We start from the raw sequence: 26,108 nt of genomic DNA, 5'->3' as shown, positions 1-26,108 counted from the left end.
GGCCCCGCCCTATAAATACGCCGCGCCGGGGCCGCCGGCGTCTTCCTGCTCAGTCAGGTTCTGGTAGTTTGCTCGTTGCTCTCACCATGTCCGAGACAGCGCCGCCCGCTCCGGCCACCTCCGCTCCCCCCGAGAAGCCCGCGGCTGTCGGCAAGAAAGCCAAGAAGCCGGCTAAGGCAGCGGCCACCGCCAAGAAGTCCGTGGGCCCCTCGGTGTCGGAGCTGCTCGTGCAGGCGGTGTCCTCTTCTAAGGAGCGCAGCGGCGTGTCCCTGGCGGCGCTCAAGAAGGCGCTGGCGGCCGCCGGCTACGACGTGGAGAAGAACAACAGCCGCATCAAGCTGGGCCTCAAGAGCCTGGTGAGCAAGGGCACCCTGGTGCAGACCAAGGGCACCGGCGCCTCGGGCTCCTTCAAGCTCAACAAGAAGGCCGCCTCCGGAGAGGCCAAGGCCAACCCACCAAAAGTGGCGAAAGCCAAGGTGACGGGCGCTTCTAAGAAACCTAAAAAGGTCACAGCGGCTACTAAAAAGGCGGTCAAGACTCCAAAAAAGGCCAAAAAACCGGCTGTGGCCAAGAAGCCGTCCAAGAGTCCCAAGAAGCCCAAGAAAGTAGCCAAGAGCCCCGCCAAAGCCAAGGCTGTGAAGCCCAAAGCGGCCAAGGCGAAGGTGACCAAGCCAAAGACAGCTGCGAAGCCCAAAAAGGCCGCACCCAAGAAAAAGTAGAGTTGCAGTTGGAACTTGTTCCAGTAACCCAACGGCTCTTTTAAGAGCCACCAACATATTTCAGGGGAAAGAGCTTTAGTACGGCGTGTATCGCGGCTCCCACGTGGAGTTGCCACCCACTTGCGAGGACGGTTTTGGGCTAATCCTTACCCCACACCTATATTTCTTAGAGACCTCCTGTATTCTCGCTGATGTGCCTAACCTTCCTAGGCGACACTTAAAGGTTTGGCAACCAGCGGCCTACTGTGCTTTCTCGCCTAGTTAACCGTGTGGGCAATACCTGGGGAGCTAATGGTCCCCGGCTGGGCTGTAATCCACACCTTTTCCTCCACGCGGCCCCAGCTGGAAGCGGTTGGGTTAACAGCCGAGCCCTGCGGTATTTGGGACAATAGTGTTTTAAGCGGCCTTTTATGGACTTGGGCTCCTCTGAGAAGTGCTCCTGGGGTAACCACTGAACCCGAATGCTTGGCTACAACCTCTGCAAATGCGGCGCGCCAGCTGATGTCCTTGGGCATGATGGTGACGAGCTTTGGTGTGGATGGCGCACAGGTTGGTGTCCTCGAGGAGCCCCACTAGGTAGGCCCCGCACGCCTCGGGCAGCGCCTCGGGCCGGCGCCTTCGCGCGGGTCGGGTTGTGCACTGCCACAAGTATCTAGCGCTGGTCACGACGAAGTTTGGGAGACTAAGCCCCAAAGCCCCTTACCCGGCTTCTGTAGATATAGGAAACAAAACTGCCCTGATTGGGTAATTGCAAATCCACTCTGTACCTAAGAGCGTATTTTATCGTCCCCAGGGTTTCCCATTCTGGTGGGGCTACCATGATAGGTAGGAAAAGACACTTTTGCAGAACTGTCTCTTTAGGCTTTTAAAATTTAATTCTAGGATGCAGATTTTAATCACGTCTTTCACCTCCAAGGAGAAAACAACATCTGGTGAGCCAGGGTTACTAATCAGCTCAATTGGTTGTAAGGCCTTATTTTTTTACACACGTCCCTGCATACTCTTTGTTCCATTTTTCAGGTGATATTTTCCTCTCTTGCTGGTCTCCCACTATCCGATGTCTGCCGTGCAGGCATTTCACATCTCTGCTCCACGCAGGCACGTGGCTATTTAATGTTTTCTTTGAACTCAGTCATCTAGGAGCACCTATCATATACATGTACGATGCTGCATCTGGTTTTCAGTGAGAGCTAATTACAAAACGGTTGCTTTATACACATTCCTTCTTGAAACCTTTTGAAAATTCTTTCAAGTCAAATTCTATTTTTAATGTCCTTCACATGGAGTAACAAGCTATTCGTCCATTTCCTGTTGGTAAGCATTGACACTTGTTAACATTTACGGTTGCTGACTGTGGTGCAGTGCAATGGAATTCCAGCACTGAAATTGCTAGATCAGAGTGCATTTTGTATTTCAGTTGGTGCTGACATGTCCTGAAAATAGTTCCCCCCACCCATTCTGGCCATCAAGGTGTGGTCTCAATTTTTGCCAGTCTAAATGGTGGAAGATTATTTCATATTGTCACTTTGATGGGCATGATCACGGTCATTTGTATATATCCTTTCTTTAGGTTTATTGGTCATTTGAATACACTTTTCAGAGAATGCAGGCTTATCCCTTTGCTAATTTTTTTCATTGGGCAGTTTGTCTTTCTTGTCCCATTGTGGTTTTTTTATATAGTAGTGAACTACTTATCACCTCTGTGGCAGATAGTTTTCTACTTTTTGGCATTTTTTTTTTTTTACTATATTTTGTTTATGGTAAATTTTCCATTTAAATATATTATAGATATCTATATAAAATTCCAAATATTAAATGTTAGAAACTTATAAAGCTTCTAGATTTCCATTCTTGGTTAAGAAACTGAACAGCCTAGGTTTTCCTCTCAAAATTGCTTCCTAAAATTATTTTAGTCTCTAACCCATCTAAAACTTTATGTACTTTTATAGAATCCAAGTTTATATTCTCCCAGATAGACGGCCTGTTGTTCTAACACAATTTATTAAATAATCCATCCCCTCCTCCCACTGTATATCCTCTGTTATTAAAGTCTCAAATGGAATTTCTTCTTTTCTACTGATCTCTCTGTATAAGTCATGTTTCCTTATTAACTTATATGCTTGTTTCTACTGTGAATGGAAGGCCCTCGTTTCCTTTTTTTAGGACTCAATTGCTAGGAAGGAGGAAATGTATTGATCTATTGTATCCAGTGAATTTACCAATTTCTATATTCCCGCTTCTTGCTACTTTTTAGAATAAAGCCCCTTGAGTTTTTCCTAGTCATCACCAAAATAACTTTTATTGGTTTTCTATCTTCCTTGATGTGAATACCAAGCATTTTATTTCCCTTTTGTACTGCATTTGCTAAGAATTTCCAAAGTAAATAATTTAGTAGGAATTCCTCTTTAGTTTTTAGTTTTAAGCTATTGTTTGTCCTTTGGGATATTTGTTAATTTTTGGCATCTTCATTATTTTAAATACCTTCAAAGTTTGCTGTTTGAAAATTTTTCAATAGCTTTTAGATTTTAATTATATTGATATATAATTTTCTTCAAACTCAATGTGACTGAAAGAATGAACTAGAAAAAGATGTGTTTTTCTAAGGTGGTCGAATAGGAGAGAAGCACGTGAGCTGAGGTAGAGCTAGAGGAGGGCAAGTCAAATTGATGAAGTTTAGAATGTAAGGGAGGTCTGGAGCCTGGAGCCGACGACCACGAAAGAATTAAGACGTCTCTTGTGCAAAAAGGTGATTTTATTAAAGTGCGGGGACAGGCCCGTGGGCAGAAAGAGCTGCTGCCTTGTACCCCAAGGAGTGGTGATTATATATTGGGGAGTTGGGGAGGTGAGGACAAAGGGGGTGTTCAGAAGGGCTGACACGGTAAAAACTTTCAGGATATTGGAGGCCTGGTTATTGTCAAGCCAAGCGGTGTTTTGTTTGTTTTCTCTAATGAGGTACCAGTTGGGAGCTTCCTGGTGGAATGCCACATTTCTGCTGTTACATGTCCTTGTCAGTGAGCTTTCGGTTTAGAAGAAATTCAGCTTGATCGACATTTCCTTTCACCTCCCTCTCCTTCCATTTTAGGGAGGGGAGGGCAATGTTAGGGCTTCAGGAACTGAGCTCTGGGTCTCTGGAAGTTAGGCTGTTGGTAAGAAAGCCTCTTTCTTGTAAATCACTAGGACATTTTTAAGCAGAAGGAGTCTCAGGTCTTGCAAGATTGTGATCTCTACAAGTTAGCTATTGGTTTTTCCTTTAGGGCAGCCAGGAGGGCCTGAGGACTGTCACAGATGTCACAAAGGTGGGGGAAGGGAGTAGGGTACCAGCTTCTGCTTTGTCCTTAGCCAGCCTTTTGCTCCCCCATCAAAATTCTGAGTCCCTGAGATTACCAGCTGGATGCGGTGTTAGCAACTGGATTCAAATGCTGCTGATTGACTGAACGGAGTATAGGCCTGAGACTAGTTAAGTAATTATGTAGATCAGTAAGTAGATCAGTAGTATGGAGGTGACTGCTAGCTTTGAGAATAGTTTTGGGGAGGATGGAATTGAATTCAGCTAGAAGTATAAATTTGGGAATCATTGGTATATGGATGGCAAGTAAAGCCATGAACCTGGGTGAGGTCAGCAAGAGGAGACCTTGGTAGAGAAAGGTATAAAGGGGAAAATATTGTCCTGAGGCATTAAACATCAAGGGCAGAGGATAGCTAGTCCTGACCATTTATCACTGATAAAACTGAGCGACTATTCTCTGTGCTTCCATTTGCTAATGTAAAAGTTGCATTAGAGCAGTGATTTTCATGGACTGTCAGGAAGAGATGAGAACATCTTAGAGCGTGCCAACCTGTAAAGGTAGATAAGGCTTCCTGGGATTTAGGTTGGGGGCCCTTACGTCGTTAGGCATAAGTATGTTTGCGCTGGGTCATGAAGAAGACTGTGTATCTTATTGGAGTCACAAATCTGAAAACTAGTGTTAAGATGCTCCTTTATGGTTTTTTCACAATCCCAAGAATCTGCTGTTTTGATGTTCTGACCACAGAATCAGATCTAACATCTGTATAAGAGAGTAGAGAGACTTGAAATCCATCTCCTTGTCCCAGGTCTTCCAGAAACAGATGGGTAAGAGGTGACATATAAATTCTATTATTTACTAATTGATTGCATTGTTCTTGCCTGTGGGGACTTTTGAAAGGAAAGAAAAGAGATGCGCAAAGCACAGGAGTTACAGGATTCCAGGACTGATGGGTGATCAGTGCAGGCCCTTTAAAGTACTGAGGACAAATCATGACCTTGGCTCTGTATAAGTCCTACATTTGCTCACAAATGGGAAAAAGAGCAGAGGGGAAATCTCGCATCTGGATGCTGCAGGTTGCGCGTGCTATGTGCCCAAAGGAAAAGGAGGAACATTGGGGGGCGGGGGGTGAGTTTGTTCTATTCTTTACACTATGACTTATTCTTCAGATCTTTGACAATGTGTACGTGCAAACCTAAGGGGTAAAATTACTCTGTGGACAAAAACAGAACTAGATTGGGCACTTGGGTGGCTCAGTGGGTTAAGCCTCTGCCTTTGGCTCAGGTCATGATTTTCAGGGTCCTGGGATCAAGCCCTGCATCGGGCTCTCTGCTCACTGGGAAGCCTGCTTCCCCTTCACTCTCTGCCTACTTGTGTTCTCTCTCTCTCTGTCAAATAAATAATCTTAAGAAAAAAAAAATACAGAACTAGGTTAAACTACAAGTATTACCTACTACGTGGTGACCGAGTACAGTGCTGGCCCAGTAGCTCCCCCAGGATCCCATCGCGTGTGCGCCATTGTTGATCTCACCAGTTGCCTGCTGGACTTAAAATTTTATTTAGCAAAAACTACATGGTCATTTCCAAGGGTGTCTCAGAATGGGTTTCCAGGAGTGGGATTCCGGGGTAAACAGCAACACTGCAAGCTGCAGTTTACAGTAAAATCATCGTCACGGAATCTTAAATACAAATGCCTAAAGACAGAAATGTGAGTGGACTTCAACTCTAACTGGTCACCATCCATTTTATTTCATTTTAAAATAAATAGTTTGCTACAAAAATCAAAATTACGTGGAGAGATCCACACTGAGAAGTCCACTTCCACGTCACTGACCTTGGCCACCCAGTTCCCTTTCCAGTGTCTATGGAAACAGAAACAGAACATACTTTTCTTCCTTGTCTTCTCACAGGAGAACGCATACAAGTTCTCTACCGCTGTTCACCTAGCAGTCTGTCCTGGACCTGTGGCCATCTCCTCCCACAGGTACGTGATACACAATGTATAAAACAATAGTTCGCGTTGGTTTTGGAAGCTCCGTGTCTGTATCAGAGAGCTGAGCCCTTTGTATCAGGCGTTTTCTCAGATAGTCCTTTGTCTTTTAACTTTGATAAATGTTGCTACCCGGCCTTATCTTTCAGTAATTGAATGTGTCAATATTTTCTTTCACAGCTTTTGGATTTTGAGCAATATATTAAGAAGGGTCTTTGCCACTTCAAGAATCAAAGGAATTCACCTCTATTCTCATCTGGGTTTTTGTTCTGTTCTTTTTAACATGTCAATCTTTGATCTATTTGGAGTTTATCCTGGTATATATGGTGTTTTACAAACGGCTATCCCATCGTCTCACACTAATGAAGTCCGTCTTTATTCCCAGTGATGAGAAAGGCTATCGGTGGGGCTTTTGGGGGGCTCAGTCGGTGGAGCGTCCAACTCTTGATTTCAGACCGGGTCTTCATCTCAGGGTCATGAGTTCAGGCCCCACCTTTGACTCTGCACTGGGTGTGGAACCTATTAAATAAAAAAGTACTGTCTTTATGGCATACAAAATTCCTGTGTTGTTGACTTCTGGACTTCCTGTTGTGCATCAGTCCCTCTGTCCAAGCAGTGGCACCACACTGTGTTAACTGAGGACTGACAATCCTTCCCAAAAGAGGGCAAAGATCACCCACCCTTCCTGTCCTTAAGTTCCAATTTTAGGGCAATCATGACCATTCCAGCTTTTCAAAGAACTGTGGAATGCTTAGAGCTAGACAAGCTTCGGAGGTGCGTTAGCGTCTGTTTCCGTGCGGGCGAGCCGCAAGGAGCGCTGCGCTCTGACGTCAGGCCCCAGCAGCCCCACCAGCTAAGAAGGGCCCACCAGAGCTTCAGAGCCCTGTGCTTTCACCCAGCGTGTATGTCGGGCCACATTCAAGGTCAATGAGTGAAAGAAACTAGACTAAGTTTTATGATCTTAGAATCAGTGGGTGTTCTCTTTGAACCAATTTATCACTCTTTCCTCCAAACTCTTTACAGGGCACCGTCCCTTTCCACATGGGGAATCCTAACTACAGAGGAAACAGTTAAGGAGGCAGGTAAGGTATCCTCATTCCCGTGCGCTGAAGATGAAGGAGCTTTTGTAAGCAGCCACTCTCTTCCACACTCACATAGGGTTCGGTGTTTTTTAAAGGATCGCTCACGTATCTGCTAATTCTTCAGAGAGGGCACAGGGTCCAGGTGTGCATGTGTAGACCCTCTGCCCCTAGAGAACCCAGCACTGCCTGGCTGCTCTTAGGTAAAGCCAAGCGACGTGGGAAGTGACCCACAGATCCGCACTATCCCTTGTCCCACACAGAACGGGGACCACTGGAAATAGGATTCAGTTAATGGGGGCAGCAGCTCCCCCCAAAATCTTGTGGGTTGATTTTATCCTTTTATTTATAAAGCTGCTAATATGCTACACACTCCATGGTTGTGCAGCAAATATTCATTCAGTATTTTGATACTGAGAGACGAAAACAGTGAGTAGCAGTTAAGCAGCTCCTGAACCTACCTAGAAAGCAAACTGGAGGTTTTAAAGTTCATTCTGGTGCTGAAAATTCTTCTCATGGAAAACAGAGTCCTTAGAAGATCCCAACCTTCTTTAAACTTTTTGAATCAGGAAACATAACCTACAAAGAGAAAATCGTAACAAAACGTGACAAAAGAGCACTGTAAAGCTCACTGAACAAGCAGAGTAAACGGCCCCGCAGCACACGCCGGTCAGAGCCCAGATCGTCCGCCGACTGCTACTCACCCCGCTCTGACACTCACCGCCCTCCGTCCTCCCTCAATGTCCGTCCTCCCGATGTCCGACAGTCATTCAGTTTAGCTGGTTTGGGATCTTAATTAAATGGAAATCAAACTACAAGCAGTCTTTTGTGCCTGGTGTCTTTCTCGCAGAAAATCAGGTTTGGCAGATTCATCTGTGTATCATCTGTGTTGCTGTGCAGAGGTGTGACTCGTTTGTGTCCTATCAGCTTCCATTCTGTGACCATACCTCAGCTTAGGCGTCTGTTCCGCTGCCGACTGACATTTGTTTCTTTCTCAGGGATGACAGTGCCTCGAGCGCTCTTGCACGTGGTTCGGCGCCTGTGCGGACACGACGATGTTTACATTCCTAGAGTCAGAAATCACTGGGTCAAACCCTTACCTTTTCCAAAGTGGTTGTACCACTTCTCCCTGCTCTGAAATCAAAAACGAAAATGAAAGCCATAGTTATGAACATTTAGATGACCCTCCCACACCTAATACTGAGTCAAATTTAGATGAAAATCCCTGTTTCATATCCTGCTAGTTTTGGGTTTGTTTTTTAATTAAAATTGTTGGTCTTTTTTCAATGTTCTCCATCGTGGCAGATGCGTGGGTTTTCCTCTGCATCTCTTGCCCATTTTTCTATCACACTGTGTGCCCCCAACAAAACCCCACGGCCTGGTGGCTTACACCGAAAGGTACTTTCTCACGGGTCTGGAGCCCCACCACTGATGTCCCGGGGCTGACCCGCTGTCCCAGCCCCCCAGAGGAGGAGCAGATCCTGTGTTGTCCAAAGCTCCCATTATGAATTATACTGTTGACTGTCCAGTGGCCGAGACCGCCAGGTAAACAAAGGCACTCTCCAAGGGCCTCTGGATCACGTCCCAGCAGCTAGGGGCAAAGGCCAGACCTCTCTTTGAGTAAGGTTAATACTACATACGCCTTCTAGAAATTGCTGACTTACAATGCCACACAGATGTTCAACACCCATCGTTCAGTCTTTCTCCAGATGCTGCACCCGCAGGCCCTCCCCTGTCCTCAGACGGTCCCTCCATCGCCTTAATTCTCCCCTGGACCCGTGGCAACAGCCTCCCAACTGGTCTTCCTATTTCTACCACCATCCTCTTAAGTCTGCTCCCGACACAGCGAGCAGGTGTTTTCTCGTGTCCCCTAACTCAAATCCTGCCATCAGCTTCCCTCCTCGTGCAGTAGAAAACCCAGTGTTCCTACAAGGTCTGAGGGCCAGGCCTTTCAAACATCTGTTTTTTTCATAATTCTACTCGGTAAGAACTACATGTCACAGCAAAGACACAAAAGCAAAACAAGTATTTCAATAAATAATACTTACCCTAACTTTACTTTTTCTGTGCTATTTTCTCTACATTCTGTTCTCTCATAAAAAGGCGGCAGCAGCCCCTTAAACTGATTTCACAAATACTTAATGGGTTGCGCTCAGCAAACTACACTGCTCTGTACAGCCGGATGTCTTTGCACCCACACACGCCCCCAGCACCTCACACTGTCACCGTGACCGCGCCTCCAGGAGCAGCCTCGGGAGCACAGAGCTGCCTTGGGGCCTTCGCATGGATCATCCCGTCTACCTGGAATGGTTTGCCCAGAAAACACAAGAGCTCATTCCCTCACCCTCTTTCAGATTTTACTCCAATGTCCTCAGTGAGGCAGCTCCCTGTACCTCCTACGTCACTGTCCAGCCCCTCCGGATCCCCCAAGGCTGAAACAGCATCCATCCTCCCCGGAACTCATCAGACCTAAAAAGAGCCTTCAGTACCAGGCCCTGGAAAGACACCTGGCTCCTCAGGCCCTCCTGCCCCAGGACAGAGCTGGGGTTGGAAGACCACCAGAGGACAGCTACTTCCAGAACCCGACGCCCTGAGGGAGCACCTGCTGGCCAGCTGACCAGATGCAGGCGATGGGAACTGCCTGGGACTCCAGAGGGGGTGGTGAGGGGACACAAGGACTGGGGCTCGGACACCCACTCCAGCACGTCCTGGCCACGGATCTCTGACGGTCGGCTTCATGTCTCGCCGGTCTGGAATTCTTGGCTGCCCACTGGAGTTTCAGAGCATCCCCATGTCACAGGACTAGATCGTTTACACAGAAGGAGGAGGACAAAGCCGCCGAGTGGGGGCGGCTCACGTCGCTCAGCAGGGCCAACTGCTAAGCTTTCAGGCATTATTGTGAGCTGCTTGTTTAAACTCAACGAATATTACAAATTAAATTAAATACATTTACAATTAAATAGCTTATATGAAAAACAAAATTAAGGGCACCTGGGTGGCTCGGTCAGTTAAATGTCTGCTTTCAGATGAGGTCCTGATCCTGGGGTCCAGGGATGGGCTCCACATCCGGCTCCCTGCTCGGTGGGGAGCCTGCTTCTCCCTCTGCCTCTGCCTTTCCTTCCCACTCACACACTCTTTAAAAAAAAAGAAGAAAAGTCAACAGATCCCCCACACCTCCTACTTACCTCACTACTATCCTCACCCACCGGGAGGCTCCAGCTCATGGAGTGGCGAGACTCCGTCGTGGGCTACTGGGCCTCGCTCTGCTACCGCCACCGCACTTCGCCCCGGCTAGTGTGACACCCACTGTGCGGGAACAGGTGCACTGCAGAAAAGGGCGAGCGCTACAGGTTAAAGGGGTTTTGTCTGTGTGTGTGTGGGTGGGGGGGTTCCTTGTTTGTCTTCTCAAGAGCTGACTATTAAGCATTTATGGATATGCCATTAGTTTCAGAGAATGTTCTCAGGAACTGCCAGAGTCACTCACCTGTTTTGTCAGGAGAAAATACAGACTATTCTAGCTGCCCCAATTCATTTTACAATATTCCTGATACTGGCTCTTTTAGAACTGGTTTCTTAAAATATGTACGGTTATGGACACTCATGAAGTTTTTGTTGTATTACTGAGTTGATTCTATCAGAATGTCCTAATTATGAAACCATGTGCATCATCACTTAGATTATCGTGTAATTTTAAAATAGTTATTAGAAATAAATGCTCCCCTCATGCTCAAGTTTTATTTATTATATAAAGGTATTACTTTACATGAGTATAAAAAATAAAAGAAGCAGAACCCCCCTTTTTTCCAAAATGCCTGTTTTTACTTCAATAGAACTAGTAATTAATCCGATGTCTCTGTTGGCTAGATGTGCTAAGCTAAATATGAAAAACTCCCAAGCAAATCCACTTCTTCCTTATGTTTTACTGTTATCCAAAGAAAATATAATGGCCTCCTATGTCATCAATGTAATTTTTGCTTGTTAGCAAATGTGACACATTTAGGTTTCCACAGAGTGGAAGGTCTGTGAGATACCACTTGGATTATTACATAACTCCCAAAGGCAACAGCGAGGCTGACCACTCACATTTCAGCTGAACCCAGAAAGCTTATTAAGCTGATGTTTCTGTCTTCCAGCTCCTAAAACAAACAACCCCTCCCGGCGGTCCAGACACAGCTCTCCTTGCGCTGCTTCCCATATTCCGGCAGGATGTAAGGGTAAATAAGTCTGATTCCACACTGGTGGAGCTCCTACCCGTGGCTTTGGGCTTCTCCATAAACAGGACAAAGGTCCTGTGGTCAAAGTAACATCTGGTCTAGTGGCCAGACAGGCAGAACGAGTGGGAGGAGCCTGTCCCGGCCAATGTTAGGAATGGGGAGGACTGGCCGCAAACCCGGGCCCCGGGGCCCGGAGCCGCCTCAAGAAGCAAGAGGCCGGGAGGGAGTCCCCCAACCCCGCCCATCCCCACAGGCCCTGTGGGTGTGTGTCTGGCGAGGGGTGCGACCCTCAGCACCTGGGGCACCAGAGAAGAAGGAAGCAAGCCCAAGCCGATTGTGGCAAGGGTTGTCGGAAGGCGACAGTCTGGACAGGGAGCAGAAAGGGACAGGTTGGGGATGTCAAGCTCCATCCAACTCTGCTCCGAGGACTTCCAGTGAAGGCAGGTCTGGTGACCTCTGGGGACAGAGGTTCTTAAGCTGCTTTTACAGAAGACATTTCTGGAGAACTCGGCCCGTCGGCACCAGGCAACCCGCCCAAGGCACCGTGTCCCTCCAGCCCCGCTCCCCTTGCTCTAGGCTGAAGCCGTCCAGATGGTGACCGTGCACACAGCCTTGGCTGCGTCCCCAGAGCCTCTCATGTGCTGCGCCATCTGAACGGAGGGTCCTGGGACTTGTCCCCCCAGACCTGACCACCTGCGAGACTCAAGTGGCACGAGTGAGCTTGGGAGCCCGGTCAGCGGACGTGAGCAGCCTCCAGGTCGGAACTGGCCCTTCTGCTCCGAACACCAAGAGCTACAAATCTTGGCTCGCGTCCCCTCCTGCTCCAGGGAGGCCGGCCCCGCAGGGCGGCATCCAGGAGTGGGGGCAGACACACAGCCGGGCTCCTGGATGACACAGAAACATGAGAACCTGGAAAGGCAGCTCGCTGCAAACTGCACGTCGGCGAACAAATGTTTCACTTCAGACCCCGTCACTCACCCTGTGAATGTGGCCCCTATGGTGACGGCGAGTCGAAGTCTCCGCCGAGGGAGGGACGCTCCCTCCGCCCAGGCCTCAGTCAGGACCGCAGCCCGGCCGTGTCCACGGGGCTTCCCCGGCCGATGCGGCTGCACGTGCGAGGACCCGATCCGATGTGACTGTCTTACCCGCCTTCATGGCTTACTGTGCTCCCGTCTGTGTGCACATTTCCGTTTTCTGCTGTTTCTATTCTAGTTTGATAATATCAATAAAGGGATTTTTCTACTTCGAAACGGAGAGTACAGCCACTGTGGATATTTTGTTCAGAACGGACACAACACCTTCTAACTCCTAGTTCATCAGACAAGAAAATACGCTAAAATGACTCAATGCCCAGGTAGTTAACTGCAGCCAGTAAAAGCAGAGTAACATGTTGGTTAACTATAATTTACAGACACTGCTCATTTGTCTACTAACCACACAGTACAGTAATATTTATGTCTCTTTACACGTAACACAAACTTGTAGACGCCACCCCTGATACAACTCTGTCCCGGGCTTAGGTTTTCCAGCTCCTCATATTAGGCTTCGTAGCCTAAGAAGTTCGCTTAGAATGCTGAATAGCATGAGAAAATCCGGGACATAAGCGGACAGAGAAGGGGAGAGAGGATGGGGTGGCAGTGGCAGGAAAGATATGGGAGAAGGCAAAACGACAGGTTAGGGAAGAGCCCCTAGATGACTTCTAGAGTCATCTAGAAGGTGACCTGTGGACGGGGAAGTGGAAGAGGGGTACCACACAACCAAGCTCACAGGAGACAGACGGCTGACCTCAACGTGGAGACCGCGTGAGTTGTAAGGCAACCGGGAATGGTAGGGACGAGGGCCAAGCAGGGAGCACACGAACATTCAAACCTTTTCCAAGCACCGTATGCAAGCACAGCGGCGTCCGTCCTGGGTACCAGCACCTCCTCTACACACCACCGAACAGACAAGTTCTCAATCCCTGGTTGAAGGCTTCAGCATTCAAGGTGTCAGACTAGTAAATTATTCATTCATTCAACAAATATTTACTGTGCATCTACTATGAACTAAGCACCAGGCTAGATACAAATATTTTAATCTCTATAAAACTTAATTTCCTCATCAATATGACAGAGATGTTAACCCCTGATTTACCCACCATCCACAGCCCAATCCTCTGTGCCTGTGGTAAGCAGAGCTTTTTCTCAATTTCCTTCAATAGCTCTGCCAGGCTCTGGTGGGTGCTGGCATGCCCCGAGGACCCTTCCTGACTCCAGGGCCCATCTCCCTCCGCTGCCCCCGCCCACAAGGCCTTCCTTCCCCTGTGGAGTCTCTCTGCTCCTGGCCCGCTCTGTTGTCCTGATCTGCTCTGCCTCACGCGTCTGTATGGAATGAGCTTTTCCTTATTACCTACAACCAAGCTGAGAATCTAGAATCTCCCCAGAGCACACTGCGTGCTGAGAGAATCAAAGAAGCAGACTACAACTGGGACTGAAATGAGGCTGTTAGAGAAAACTGCTCTCCAGATCCAGTCGGGGCGCTGCCTGGGAGACATGGCTCCTTCCAACCCGTGGCTCGGCCGTCTTTAGGTTACGGCTCCCAACCCTGCCCTGCAGCTGGTCTCTAAACAAGAGTCTGAAGAGGAAAAGGGCGTGGAGTGCTCTGACGTGATCGCTGGTTATGGGCCAAGTTGGAAGGCACACGTCACTTTTGCTCACCCTCTACAAACCAGAACTCAGTCTCTCGGCCATACACTCTGACCAGTAAACCCTCCCAGGAGTCTGACCTCGAGTCCAGGGAAGAAGAGGAAAGAGACAGTAGTGAACACGTAATCATCTCTGACACAGATGCTCTGCTGACTATCACGGCGCCTGGCCCAGTTCCCCTTCCTGCCAGGCCCCGGGGGCCAGATCTCTCCCTGGACTGGGTCGGCAGTGCGTCACGAAGACAGTTCGTGAACGAATGCGGCACCGTCAGCATCAAACCAGCTGTTCAAATGACACGCAAGTCAAATGATTCTGATGGTTAGGAATCATGTCAGTGAAAGAAATGTAATACCTGACGTAATTTTTGTTATTACTCTGTAGACAAACTTCACTGCAGTCCCTCATACACAGTCAACTACAGAATCTAAAGTACACCTTGGTGAGGTCTGATAATTGTATGTTCCCATGTTACTCCCACTCTAACCATGACACAGAATATTCCCTTCACTCCAAAAAGTTCCCTTATGCTCCTCTGAAGTCAATTTAGTAAGACCCTGAATACAGTACGTCTGAATACAGACGTATTCAGGGATTCAGGGATTAGAAGGCTTACATCTGCCAAGACACCTGGGTGGCTCTGCCAGTTGAGTCCCCAACTCTTGCTTTTGGCTCGGGTCATGATTTCAGGGTCATGAGGTCACACCCCGCGGGCGTCAAGCTCGGGGCTGGGCATGGAGCCTGTTTACGATCCTCTCGCTCCAGCTCCCTCTGACCCTCGCTGGCTCACACTGTCTCTCCAAAAAATGTTTTTCTAATTTTTTCATTTATTTTCCTATTTTTCTCAATTCCTTTCAGGTATTGTCTGAAACCCACTGTTAGGTTTTTTGTTTTATCTTTTTCTTTCCTCTTTTCTTTTCTGGACAAAATGATTAAGATGTAAACACTCACCCCAAAGGAAAGAAGAACAGGAGGTAGCACTCAGTGCCACAGATTTAATCAGCAAGATGTCTGAACTAGAATTTAAAACGATTACAAGAGTACTAGCTGGGCTTGATATAGGTAATACGATGACACTAAATTCTTATCTTCAATAATTACTCTGAATGCAAACGGACTAAATGCTCCAATCAAAATACATAAGGTATCAGAATGGATTAAAAAACAAGACCCGGGGCGCCTGCGTGGCTCAGTGGGTTAAAGCCTCTGCCTTCAGCTCAGGTCATGATCTCAGGGTCCTGGGATCAAGCCCCATGTCAGGCTCTCTGCTCAGCAGGGAGCCTGCTTCCTCCTCTCTCTCTGCCTGCCTCTCTGCCTACTTGTGATCTTTCTCTCTCTGTCAAATACATAAATAAAATCCTTTAAAAAAAAAAAAAAAGAATAACTATTTCTTCGAAACTGTTCCAAAAAATAAAAATGGAAGGAAAACTTCCAAATTCATTCTATGAGGCCAGCATTCTCTTGATTCCAAAACCACACAAGGACCCCACTAGAAAGGGGAATTACAGACAAACATCCCTGATGAACATGAATGCAAAAATTCTCCACAAGATTACTAAGTAATCAGATCCCACAGTATGTTAAAAGAATTATTCACCACACGTCGGATTTATTCCTGGACTGAAAGTGTCATTCAACATGCAAATCAAACATGACACACCGCATTAATAAAAGAAAGGGTAAGAGCTGTATAATCCTCTCAACAGATGCAGAAAAAGCATTTGACAAAATACACACTCTGTCTTGATAAAAACCCTCAACAAAGTAGGGATAGGGGGAACAGTACCTCAAAATAATAAGGCCATATACGAAAGACCCACAGCTAATATCATCCTCAATGGGAAAAAACTGAGAGCTTTTCCCCCAAGATCAAGAGTACAGCCGGGATGTCCACTCTCACCACGGTTGTTCAACATAGCACTGAAAGCTCTGGTCTCAGCAATCAGACAACAAAAATAAAAGGCATCCAAATAAGCAAAGAAGAACTCAAACTTCCACTCTACGCAGATGACACAATACTCTATGTAGAAAACCTGAAAAATGCCACCAAAAAAATTGCTAGAACTGATAGAGGAATTCAGCAAAGTTGCAGGATATAAAATCAACATACAAAAGTCTATTTCGTTTCTATACACCAGCAACCAAGCAGCAGAAAGACAAATTCAAGGAACTGGTCCCCTTTACAACTGCACCAAAACCCATAAGATACCTAGGAATAAACCTAACCAACGATGCAAAGAATCTGTACTCAGAAAACTATAGAACACTCATGAAAGAAACTGAGGAAGACACAAAGAAATAGAAAAACATTCCATGCTCAGGGACTGGAAGAACAAATATTGTTAAAATGTCTATGCTAGGGGCAGCTGGGTGGCTTAGCTGTCGGGCGTCTGCCTTCAGCTCGGGTTGTGATCCTGGGGTCCTGGGATCAAGCCCCACACTGGGCTCCCTGCTCCACAGGGAGCCTGCTTCTCCCTCTCCTACTTGTTTTCCCTCTCTTGCTGTGTCTCTCTTGGTCAAATAATAAATAAAATCTTTTAAAAAAATGTCTATGCTGGGTGCCTGGGTGGCTCAGTGGGTTAAGCCTCTGCCTTTGGCTCCCGTAATGATCTCAGGGTCCTGCTCAGCGGGGAGTCTGTTTCCCTCTCTCTCTCTGCCTGCCTCTGCCTGCTTGTGATCTCTGTCAAATAAATAAAGAAAATCTTAAAAAAAAAAAAAAAGTGTCTCTGCTACCTAAAGCAATCTATACATTCAATGCAATCCCTATCAAAATAACACCAGCATTTTTCACAGAGCTGGAACAATTTTATAATTTACACAGAACCAGAAAAGTTCCCAAAGAGCCAAAGTAATTTTGAAAAAGAAAACCAAAGCTGGAGGCATCACTGTTCTGAACTTTTTATTACAAAGTTGTATTACAAAGCTGTAATTATCAAGACAGTATGGTATTGGCACAAAAACAGACACATAGATCACTGGTACACAATAAAGAACCTAAATATGGAGTCTCAACTCTATGATCAACTAAACTTCATAAAAGCAGAAAAGAATAGCCAATGGAAAAAAAGACAGTCTCTTCAACAAATCATGCTGGGGAAATTGGACAGCCACATGCAGAAGAATGAAACTGAACCACTTTCTTGCACCATATGCAAAAATAAATTAAAAAGGGAAGAAAGACCTAAATGTGACAGAAATCTGTCAAAATCCTAGATGAGAACACAGGCAGCAACCTCTCTGACCTCAGCCACAATAAATTTTTGCTAGATACATCTCCAGAGGCAAGGAAAACAAAAGCAAAAATGAACTACTGGAATTCATCAGGATAAAAAGCGTTTGCACAGCAAAGGAAACAGTCAACAAAACTAAAAGGCAATCCACGGAACGGAAGAAGATATTTGCAAATGACATATCCGATAAAGGGCTAGTATTCAGAATCTATAAAGAACTTACCAAAATCAACACTCAGGAAGAAAATCCAATCAAGAAATGGGCAGAAGACATGAACAAACATTTCTCCAAAGAAGACATCCAAATGGCAACAGACACATGAAAAAACGTTCAACGTCACTCAGCACCAGGGAAATACAAATCAAAACCACAATGAGATACCACCTCACATGGGTCAGAATGGCTAAAATTAATAAGTCCAGAAACAACAGATGTTGGCGAGGATGTTGAGAAAGGGGAACCCTCCTACACTGTTGGTGGGAATGCAAGCTGGCACAGCCACTGTGGAAAACAGCGTGGAGGTTCCTCAAAAAGTTAAAAATAGAACTATCCTAGGGCACCTGGGTGCCTCAGCGGGTTAAGCCTCTGCCTTCAGCTCAGGTCATGATCTCAGGGTCCTGGGATTGAGCACCACGTTGGGCTCTCTGCTCAGCAGGGATCCTGCTTCTCCCTCACCCTCTCCCTCTGCCTGCCTCTCTGCCTACTTGTGATCTGTCCAACAGATAAATAAAATCTCTTTTAAAAAAAAAAGACTATCCTATGACCCAGTAACCGCACTACTGGATATTTGTCCAAAGGATACAAAAATAGGGATTTGAAGCAGCAATGTCCACAACAGCCAAAATATGGAAATAGCCCAGATGTCTGTCAACTGATGAATGGATAAAGAAGATGCGATGTGTATACACACACACACACACACACACACACAGGAGTATTATGCAGCCATCAAAAATGAAATCTTGCCATTAGTCCACAAGACTTTATTCATTATTTAAATCTTGGGGAAGTCTGTTAAAACCTTAGAAAGTTTTAAAGCACAGGCCTACATAGGATTAGGGATGTTAAAGACCTGATGGGGATGAAACTAGAGTATATTATGCTAAGTGAAATAAGTCAGAGAAAACAAATACCATATGATTTCACTGATCTGTGGAATTAAAAAAAACAAAAGAGATGAGCACAGAGAAAGGGAAGGAAAAATCAAATAGGATAAGAAGAGAGAGGGGCAAACTATACGAAACTCTTAACTATGGGAGAAAAAAAACTGAGGGCTGCCAGGAACAACTGCGGTTTGGGCGGGGAGGGGTTGGGGTAACTGGGTGACGGGCATCGAGGAGGACATCTGATGGAATGAGCACGGGGTGTCACATGCAACCGATGAATCACGAAACTCTACTCCCGAACTAGTAATACACTATATGCTAACTAACTTGAATTTAAATAAAAATTAAAAATTTTTTAAAAACTGTCATGATATCAATTCTCTCCAAATTGATATAATAGTTTTAATAAAATCCCAATGAAAAAAATACAGCAGGAGCTTTATTTGGGAAGGAGGCTCAAAACTGGCAATCTGATTCTAAATTTACATGAAATGTGAAGGGCTAGAGAGAGCCAAATCAATCTTCCAAAAAAGAAAAAAGCCCAAGGACTTATTACTATCTAATTTTAAGACTTCATTAAAAAGCTATAGTACCTGCTTCCTCCTCTCTCTCTGCCTTCCTCTCTGCCTACTTGTGATCTCTGTCTGTCAAATAAATAAATAAAATCTTAAAAAAAGAAGAAAAAAGCCATAGCAATCAAGGCTGTATGTCAGTGTCTTCGGCCTCCAGAACGGCGGGATGAGGCGTTGGGATGGATCCAGAAGTTCCTCTGGAGTGTGATCCACTGCAGGAGCGTATGAGCCACTTGAGGAGCCAGATGGGTCCATCAGCGTTCCCAGGAAAGATACACACATGCTCTTGTCCCCAAATTAAAACAGGATCAGGGCCAGACCACTGATTTGTTAAAGGATCCTTCCACCACACTTAGGCATAATGTTTCCCGGGCAAAGACCTTTTGAATTTGAGGGTTCAGGTAGAGAGAAAAGTTGAATGCTTTGATTTGTTTACAAATGAGTATTTTCATATTTCTGTAAGTCACAGACATCTTAAGAAAAAGTTTCCTTAGTCTGGAAGAGCAAACATTAGAGAACCAGCCATGTTTCAAACAAGAGCCATAACACTATAATCTCTTAGTTCACTCAGTCCCATGTTACTAATTCTGGTTTAGTTTGAATGCAGCTTTAGCTAGTTCTGGAAATTCTTATTCATTTCAGTTCTGATCTTAAAGATATTGAATACCTGTGCTGTCCTAAAAGTCTTTTATATGAACCTCCCAGAAATGAAACTCATTTTGCAAGACAATAAGGACAATTATAAATGACAAAAAACAAAAACAAACAAACAAAAAACTCAGAAATGAACATCTGATAGGAGAGTTCACTATGATAAGGCAACTCAGTTATTCTGTGCCACATAACAAGTCAATAGCCAGAACCAGAATGTTACATGCCAAGCAAGCAAGCCTAATTAGTCCACAAGACTTTATTCATGATTTAAATCTTGGGGAAGTCTGTTAAAACCTTGGAAAGTTTTAAAGCACATGCCTACATAGGATTAGGGATGTTAAAGACCCGATTTTTCTAGGCAGGTGGAGAGAACAACTATTTGCATTTTCTTATCAAGACAAACCAACAACCACACAATACTTTTGGTCTTATTGAACAGAGAGAAGGCAAACTTTCAATCTTCTAACAATGTACTTTCAAACCCATTCATTTCAGTCTCAGTCCATCCTGACCACATCTAAAATTCCATTCCAAAGTTTTCCCTCCATAAACCTTCTACAACTTCCCTTTGCATTCAGATTTTGTCCCAAGCCATTTCTTCCCAATCAACCATCTCATTTCGGACAAAATTACCTTCTTCTACCTTTAACAAAAATGCATTCCCATTTCTTATCTTTCTTACGTATCTCCCACTTTTCCACATTCAGAGTGGTTTCCCTTATTTCCATCAGTCGTAGTTAGTGTCAGCAGAATTTTTCATTCTTTAGAAACCTTCATCTCCAGTTAAGACTAAGGAGTAACCAATGGCAAACTGTTATACCAGAATTCTTTAGATGGCAAATTTGTGAATCAGTTAAGCACAAAGCATGTTACCAACAGATTTAAATATCCTTAGTTCTTTGCAGTAAGCCAAAAGCACAAACCTATGCCCAGTTAACAGTGATTTAGCACTCTCTCCCATTTGGAAAAGACTTAGATGTCCAACAAATTTAATTCCATTTATCATCCAAGCAAAACTTTAAACTTTCAGGTTACCAAAGACTCTGAAAGCTATCTTAACAATTACCCAAGAAAACTCTGAGACAATTAATTAACCATCAGTTTAGTCATCTTTTGGTTAACAAATTCCAAGAAGGATAATATGAGCTTTTTTGACCTTCAGTAAACCTCAATAGAATAAGCTTTACATTTAGTGCTGATAACTTTAAAGACGTGTCTAGCTTGGGGCTCCTGGGAGGCTCAGTGGGTTAAAGCCTCTGCCTTTGGCTCAGGTCATGATCCCAGGGTCCTGGGATCCAGCCCCGCATCAGGCACTCTGCTCAGTGCGGAGCCTGCTTCCTCCTCTCTCTCTGCCATCTGTCAAGTAAATAAATAAGTAAATAAATAAATAATAAAGATGTGTATATCTTAATTGCCAACAAACCTAACTTAGTTCAAATACGGATTTACGTTCCACTTGGGCCCACCCCATTTTCAATTTTTACCTGAAACCCTGGTGGGGAAATCTGGAGTGGGGGGGTGTTAGGTCCAAAGGGTGCTCTTCTTGTTCCTTGACAAACTGTGGTTAGTCTTCCTTGGGACAGAGACTTTAAGGAATATTCCTAAGCAGTTGCCAAAACTCCCTTTGTTTCAGGGAAATCCCCTGTCTTCTCTGGCCCCACACGGACTACCTAACCCCTCTCCCCTCACTGGTGGGAAAACATGGTGTCTGCTCCTCTGCTGGAGCTGATGAGCTCTAAAACCCCAGAAACCCTTTCTCTTCCTTATGGTCCCAAACTGTCTCATCTACGTCCCCCTTCTCGTTTCTGCACCAACTTGGGTGTGGCCTACATAGTACCCAGAAACAGATCCAAACATCTACAGTCAATTAATTGTGAGAAATATGCCAAAACTAGCTGGTCAAAAGGGAAAGGGCAATCTTTTCAAAAAATGGTTCTCCAACAACTAGATATCCTCCATAGGGGAAAAAAAACTTCACACAAAGCCTTACACAAAAATTAACTCCAAATGGGTCACAGGTTTGAATATAAGAACTGAAATCACAGAAAATCTTCAATACCTCAGGACAAGCAAAGATTTATTAAAAAAAAAAACAAAAAACACCCAAAAACTGTAAGTGATAAAACAACAAATTAGCTCACCAAAAGTAATAAGGTCTGTCCTTCAAAAAACAGATACGACAATGAAAAGAGAAACTACAGATATTTATAATACATATATCTGACAGGTGACTTGTATCCAGCAAATATAAAGAACTTTGCAACTCAATAATAAGACAAGCAAAAAAAAAAAGTCTAAGTTTTCAACAGACATGTCATAAAAGATGTAAAAATGGCAAAGTACATGAAAAGATGCTAAACATTATTAGTTATTACAGAAGTGCAAATCAAAACCACAATGAGTTACCACTTCACACCTAATAAAATACCTAAAATTAAAAGTGCTGATCTGGTGTTAGCAAGGGTCTGGAGGAACCAGTCCTCTCATACACTGTGGAAGGAAGTGGACAATGTTATAACCACGCTGGAAAAAGAGTTTGGCTGTTTCCCATAAAATTAGACAAATACTTATACAGCCCAGCAATTCCAACCAAGAGAAATGAAAACATGTCTACACCATGACTTGTATACAAATGTCTTTTTCAGTGTTTTTCACAATGCCATAAATCAGAAACAACCCAAAAGTCCATCAACAGGTGAATGGATAAAAAAAAGTAATGTAACCATTTAACGAAAGAGAACAATAAAAGGAACAAAGTGGGACACATGCAATGACAAGGATGAAGCTCAAAAACATTTTGAGAAAAATAAACCGGATACAAGAATATGTGATATAAATCCCATTCATATGAAATCCAAGGAATGGGGAAACTAAGGTATAATAACAGCAGATCAGTGGTGGGCGAGGGTCGAGGTCTGGGTCTGGGGGACTGTGTCCAAAGGGGCACAGGGAAGCTATCCAGGTTGAGGGAAATGTGCTGTATCTTGATTATGGTGGTAACTACATGGATATATAAAATTTATTATATCATACAATGAATACAAGTGCATTGTGTCGGATATAAATTATTCCTCAAAGCTGATTTTTTTTTAAAGATTTATTTATTTATTTGACAGAGAGAGATTACAAGTAGGCAGAGAGGCAGGTAGAGAGAGAGAGGAGGAAGCAGGCTCCCTGCTGAGCAGAGAGCCGGATGCTGGACTCGATCCCAGGACCCTGAGATCATGACCTGAGCCGAAGGCAGCAGCTTAACCCACTGAGCCACCCAGGCGCCCTCAAAGCTGATTTTTTATTAAGTATATTATTGGCTGGAATGGGGACAGGTGACAATTACTATCAGGATAAGTATAGTAAAAACAGAAAAATACTATAATCAACTCATAAATATATATGAAATTAAAGAGGAGAAATAATGGGGTGATTAATTAAAATTAAAAACAACCTCTAAATTTTATTTTAGTCTACAGTTTTAAAAGCTGCCCTTCCTGACAGAGGCCATTCCAACCTTCCATATTTCATCATTTTGGTTGTTTCAAAAGGTCCTGGCTTTGAGATAAACTCACTATCTAAACATATTATATGTTAAGCCTTAGCGACACTTTACTTTCTAAAGAAGATACTGATTTAAACAAACACAACTGAAAACATCAACACTTAATGATAAGATTCCACATACTAGAACAAGTGAATGGGAAGATCTGGAGATGAGGATTCTCCCTTCACCCCCTTCCTCTACCCACCAAACACACACACACACACACACACACACACACACGCACACACACAAACAGCTCCTGCTAAGTAGGGGGACGACTGGGGTATAAGCATTCCACCAGCCGAAGGCCCCTGGCCACGTCACAGAGTATGTCCAATCTCTGACATGCCACTTCGGCCTTCCCTATTGATGGCATGGTTATGGGGATCAGACGGGTCTTTTGTTGGCAGAACTATTTTATTTCAGCAACAGAGGAGAGCCCTGCCTCAGAAGAGGAAATCAGTACAATAAAAGAGAAAGCCTAGAAACAGTGCCAACACAGAACATACAGAAGCAGCAATACTAAAAGTGGGGGGGGGGGGGAGGCTGACCACTCAGATTGAGCGACTGGCTTTCATACAGAATCTAAAGAAAATTATAGTTCTACCCCTCACAAAAAGTTCCAGAGCTAGCAAAGACACAGACTAGAAAACAAAATCTTTTGAAATTTTAGAAGAAAATAAGGAGGATATTTATGACCTCAGAGAAGGGCAGAAGTCCTTAAAATCAGATACAAAGCCAAAAACTTTTAAGAAATATAGTATTCAACTTGAACAATCCAAAATTAACACTATCTAACAAGATTCATTCTAATCACAATTAAGGGACAAACAATATACTTGTAGACACTATCTGTTACATCACTAAGAATCAGAATCCAAAATTCACACAAACCTTTTAAATATCAATCAGTAAAGAAAAACAACCCAGAAGAATACCGAACAGACAACTAGCAGAAGAGGACACGACAAAATGACCAATAACTTGCAAAAAGCAAGGAAATGCAAATTCAAACAACAGTGAGATACCATTTCAAACTCTTGGGGCAGGAACATAAGAAAAAAAATAAAAAGGATGTCAACCTGGCAGTCTGGAGTCCCATTAAAGTGTGCATCCCCTAACAGTCACCAATTTTCTCTCTTGGTATACACCCTGGAAAAATTCTTGTACATACGCACACAGATCTGAACTACAATGTAAGGTGCGGCACTATTTGCAAGAGAGGAAAAAAAAAAAAACATATATAATATAATCAAGAATATATAATCAATATATAATCAAGAGCTCGAGACTGGCATGGGTAGATCCAGGGATGGAACATGAAAACGAACAGAGCAGGTCCACGGGGAAAGAACAGATCGTTTGTAGTTGGTGCCCTGAAAACTAGCTCACTGAATGATGAAAATTAAACTGGATCCCAACCCTTTCCATTGCCTGCAAAGGTGGAATCTAAATGAATTAAATGCCTAAGAGCATAAGGTAAACTCCAAAGCTTGTAAATACACAAATAAGTCAATAAAAGAGAACTTCAAGTAAATCCTATAGGCACAAGTCATAATTAAACTAACAATTTTGATTATGTTAGAATTAAGGTTTGCTGTTCAATTAAGGATCTATGACAAAGTTACCTCATTTGTGAGGAGATACTTTAAATATCAAAAACCCACAAAAAATTAATAGGTAAACTATATAAACATCTGAAAAAGCAACAAAAAATGTAACTGACTCAGTAGAAAAATCAACAAAGGGTATCATCGGGCAGTAGGCAGAAAACTGCAATGCTAATAATCATTTAAAGAGATGTACAACTCAGTTCCCGAAATGGACAAATAAAACAGTGAGAGGTCACTTTACTCCCTATTTGCCTGGCATAAATTAGAAAGCTAGATAAAAGCAAGCACAGGCAAGTTCATAAGACATAAACACTGGGACATGGGGAAAAAAAACAAAAACAAAAACAAAACCAAAAAACCCCTCTCGGGCACTGATGCAGGATTCTACATGCTGAAGTCACTAGGCGGGGCATCTGGTACCACTTAGTAACTACTGGAATTTGGGAGTCTTTCACTGAGAGGGTGAAAAAGTATGCACTGTGGAGGGGTGCGCAGCTCTCGTTGGGTTCCAGCTGAGTCAGAAACACAGCAGCGAAGAAGGGTCTTGGAGACCGCAGCAGATCACAGCCTCAGAGCCGGCCAGCTCTCCACCAATACCCCCGGATGTTCACCATCAGGAACAAAGGCATTAATTGCGATTTATTCTTCCAATGGAATGGACGCTACGGCATGTATCCACACAGATAACAAAAACCAATATCCCGCGGGGGAAAAAGCAAGTGACAAAAGGCTAGACACAAATGGGCCGGGCAGCAAGACAGCCCCTGACGTCCGTCCTTAAAAATCCATTTAAACGACCCCGTACTGCATCTAGTATTTTGAAAAGTAACTTTTAATATTTTTAATCAAAACGGGTTCTGGGAGACGACACCCCACCTTCAGAAGCACTGCTGACTCTCAGAGGGATAAGCGGGGAGTTCTTCCTCCAGTTTGTCCCCTTGGATTTCTCCCACCACAATTTGGAGCAAACACAGTCAGATGTGAACGTTTAAAGATCTGGGAGTTGGATATGCAGGCTTCCATTACTCTTTCTTTCTTTCTTTCTTTCTTTCTTTCTTTCTTTCTTTTCTTTTCTTTTCTTTTCTTTTCTTTTCTTTTTTTCCCCCTTTGAAGCCTCTGAGGAAAGCCCAGCGGCTACACCACAAGCACGAGGCCGGGAGGGTCGGCGCTTCCCGGACCACCCACTCCGCGGGGGTCTCTACGCGACTCACCTCTTTCCTGCCGACTCAGACGAGGGGTCTCCATCTTTATCCCCTGACGAGTCCACCACGACCAGCCCCTTTGCCAGGGCTCCCCACCTTAGAAACGAGAAAAACCTCGGCGGGGAGCAGCCGGGCTCCCCAGCGTTCCGACCTGCCAGGTGGGAGGACGCCGGGTCTGAGCGAAAGCACCACGCAATCGATCCCAGACGCCGGCACACGAGCCGCGGC

General features: G+C 44.6%; 1 protein-coding gene and 1 long non-coding RNA gene across 5 annotated transcripts; one reads left to right on the top strand and one right to left on the bottom strand.

Moving 5' to 3' along the window:
* H1-1 (H1.1 linker histone, cluster member) lies at positions 1-5,988 on the top strand. 2 transcript variants are annotated; one of them, XM_059399592.1, is made up of 2 exons: positions 1-1,268; positions 5,914-5,988. In XM_059399592.1, the coding sequence occupies exon 1, from the start codon at positions 87-89 to the stop codon at positions 717-719; it is 633 nt and encodes a 210-aa protein (XP_059255575.1). In that variant the 5' UTR covers positions 1-86; the 3' UTR covers positions 720-1,268; positions 5,914-5,988. The 2 variants fall into 2 exon arrangements, with proteins under 2 accessions (XP_059255575.1, XP_059255576.1); XM_059399593.1 differs by having other exon boundaries at positions 1-1,295; positions 5,914-5,987.
* On the bottom strand, positions 5,982-26,108 carry LOC132017663 (uncharacterized). Of its 3 annotated transcripts, XR_009404357.1 has the most exons (5): positions 25,890-26,108; positions 10,064-10,206; positions 7,794-8,139; positions 7,534-7,651; positions 5,982-6,512 (listed from the first exon to the last, which is right to left on the bottom strand). It is a non-coding gene; the product is annotated as an uncharacterized LOC132017663 (long non-coding RNA). The 3 variants fall into 3 exon arrangements; XR_009404356.1 differs by having other exon boundaries at positions 7,534-8,139; XR_009404358.1 differs by lacking the exon at positions 25,890-26,108 and adding an exon at positions 11,156-11,846 and having other exon boundaries at positions 7,534-8,139.

This window comes from Mustela nigripes, chromosome 5 (genome assembly GCF_022355385.1).
Source record: "Mustela nigripes isolate SB6536 chromosome 5, MUSNIG.SB6536, whole genome shotgun sequence".
Classification (NCBI taxonomy): Eukaryota; Metazoa; Chordata; class Mammalia; order Carnivora; family Mustelidae; genus Mustela; species Mustela nigripes.
The sequence above is the reverse complement of the archived record's forward strand: the minus strand, read 5'-3'. Positions and strand labels throughout refer to the sequence as shown.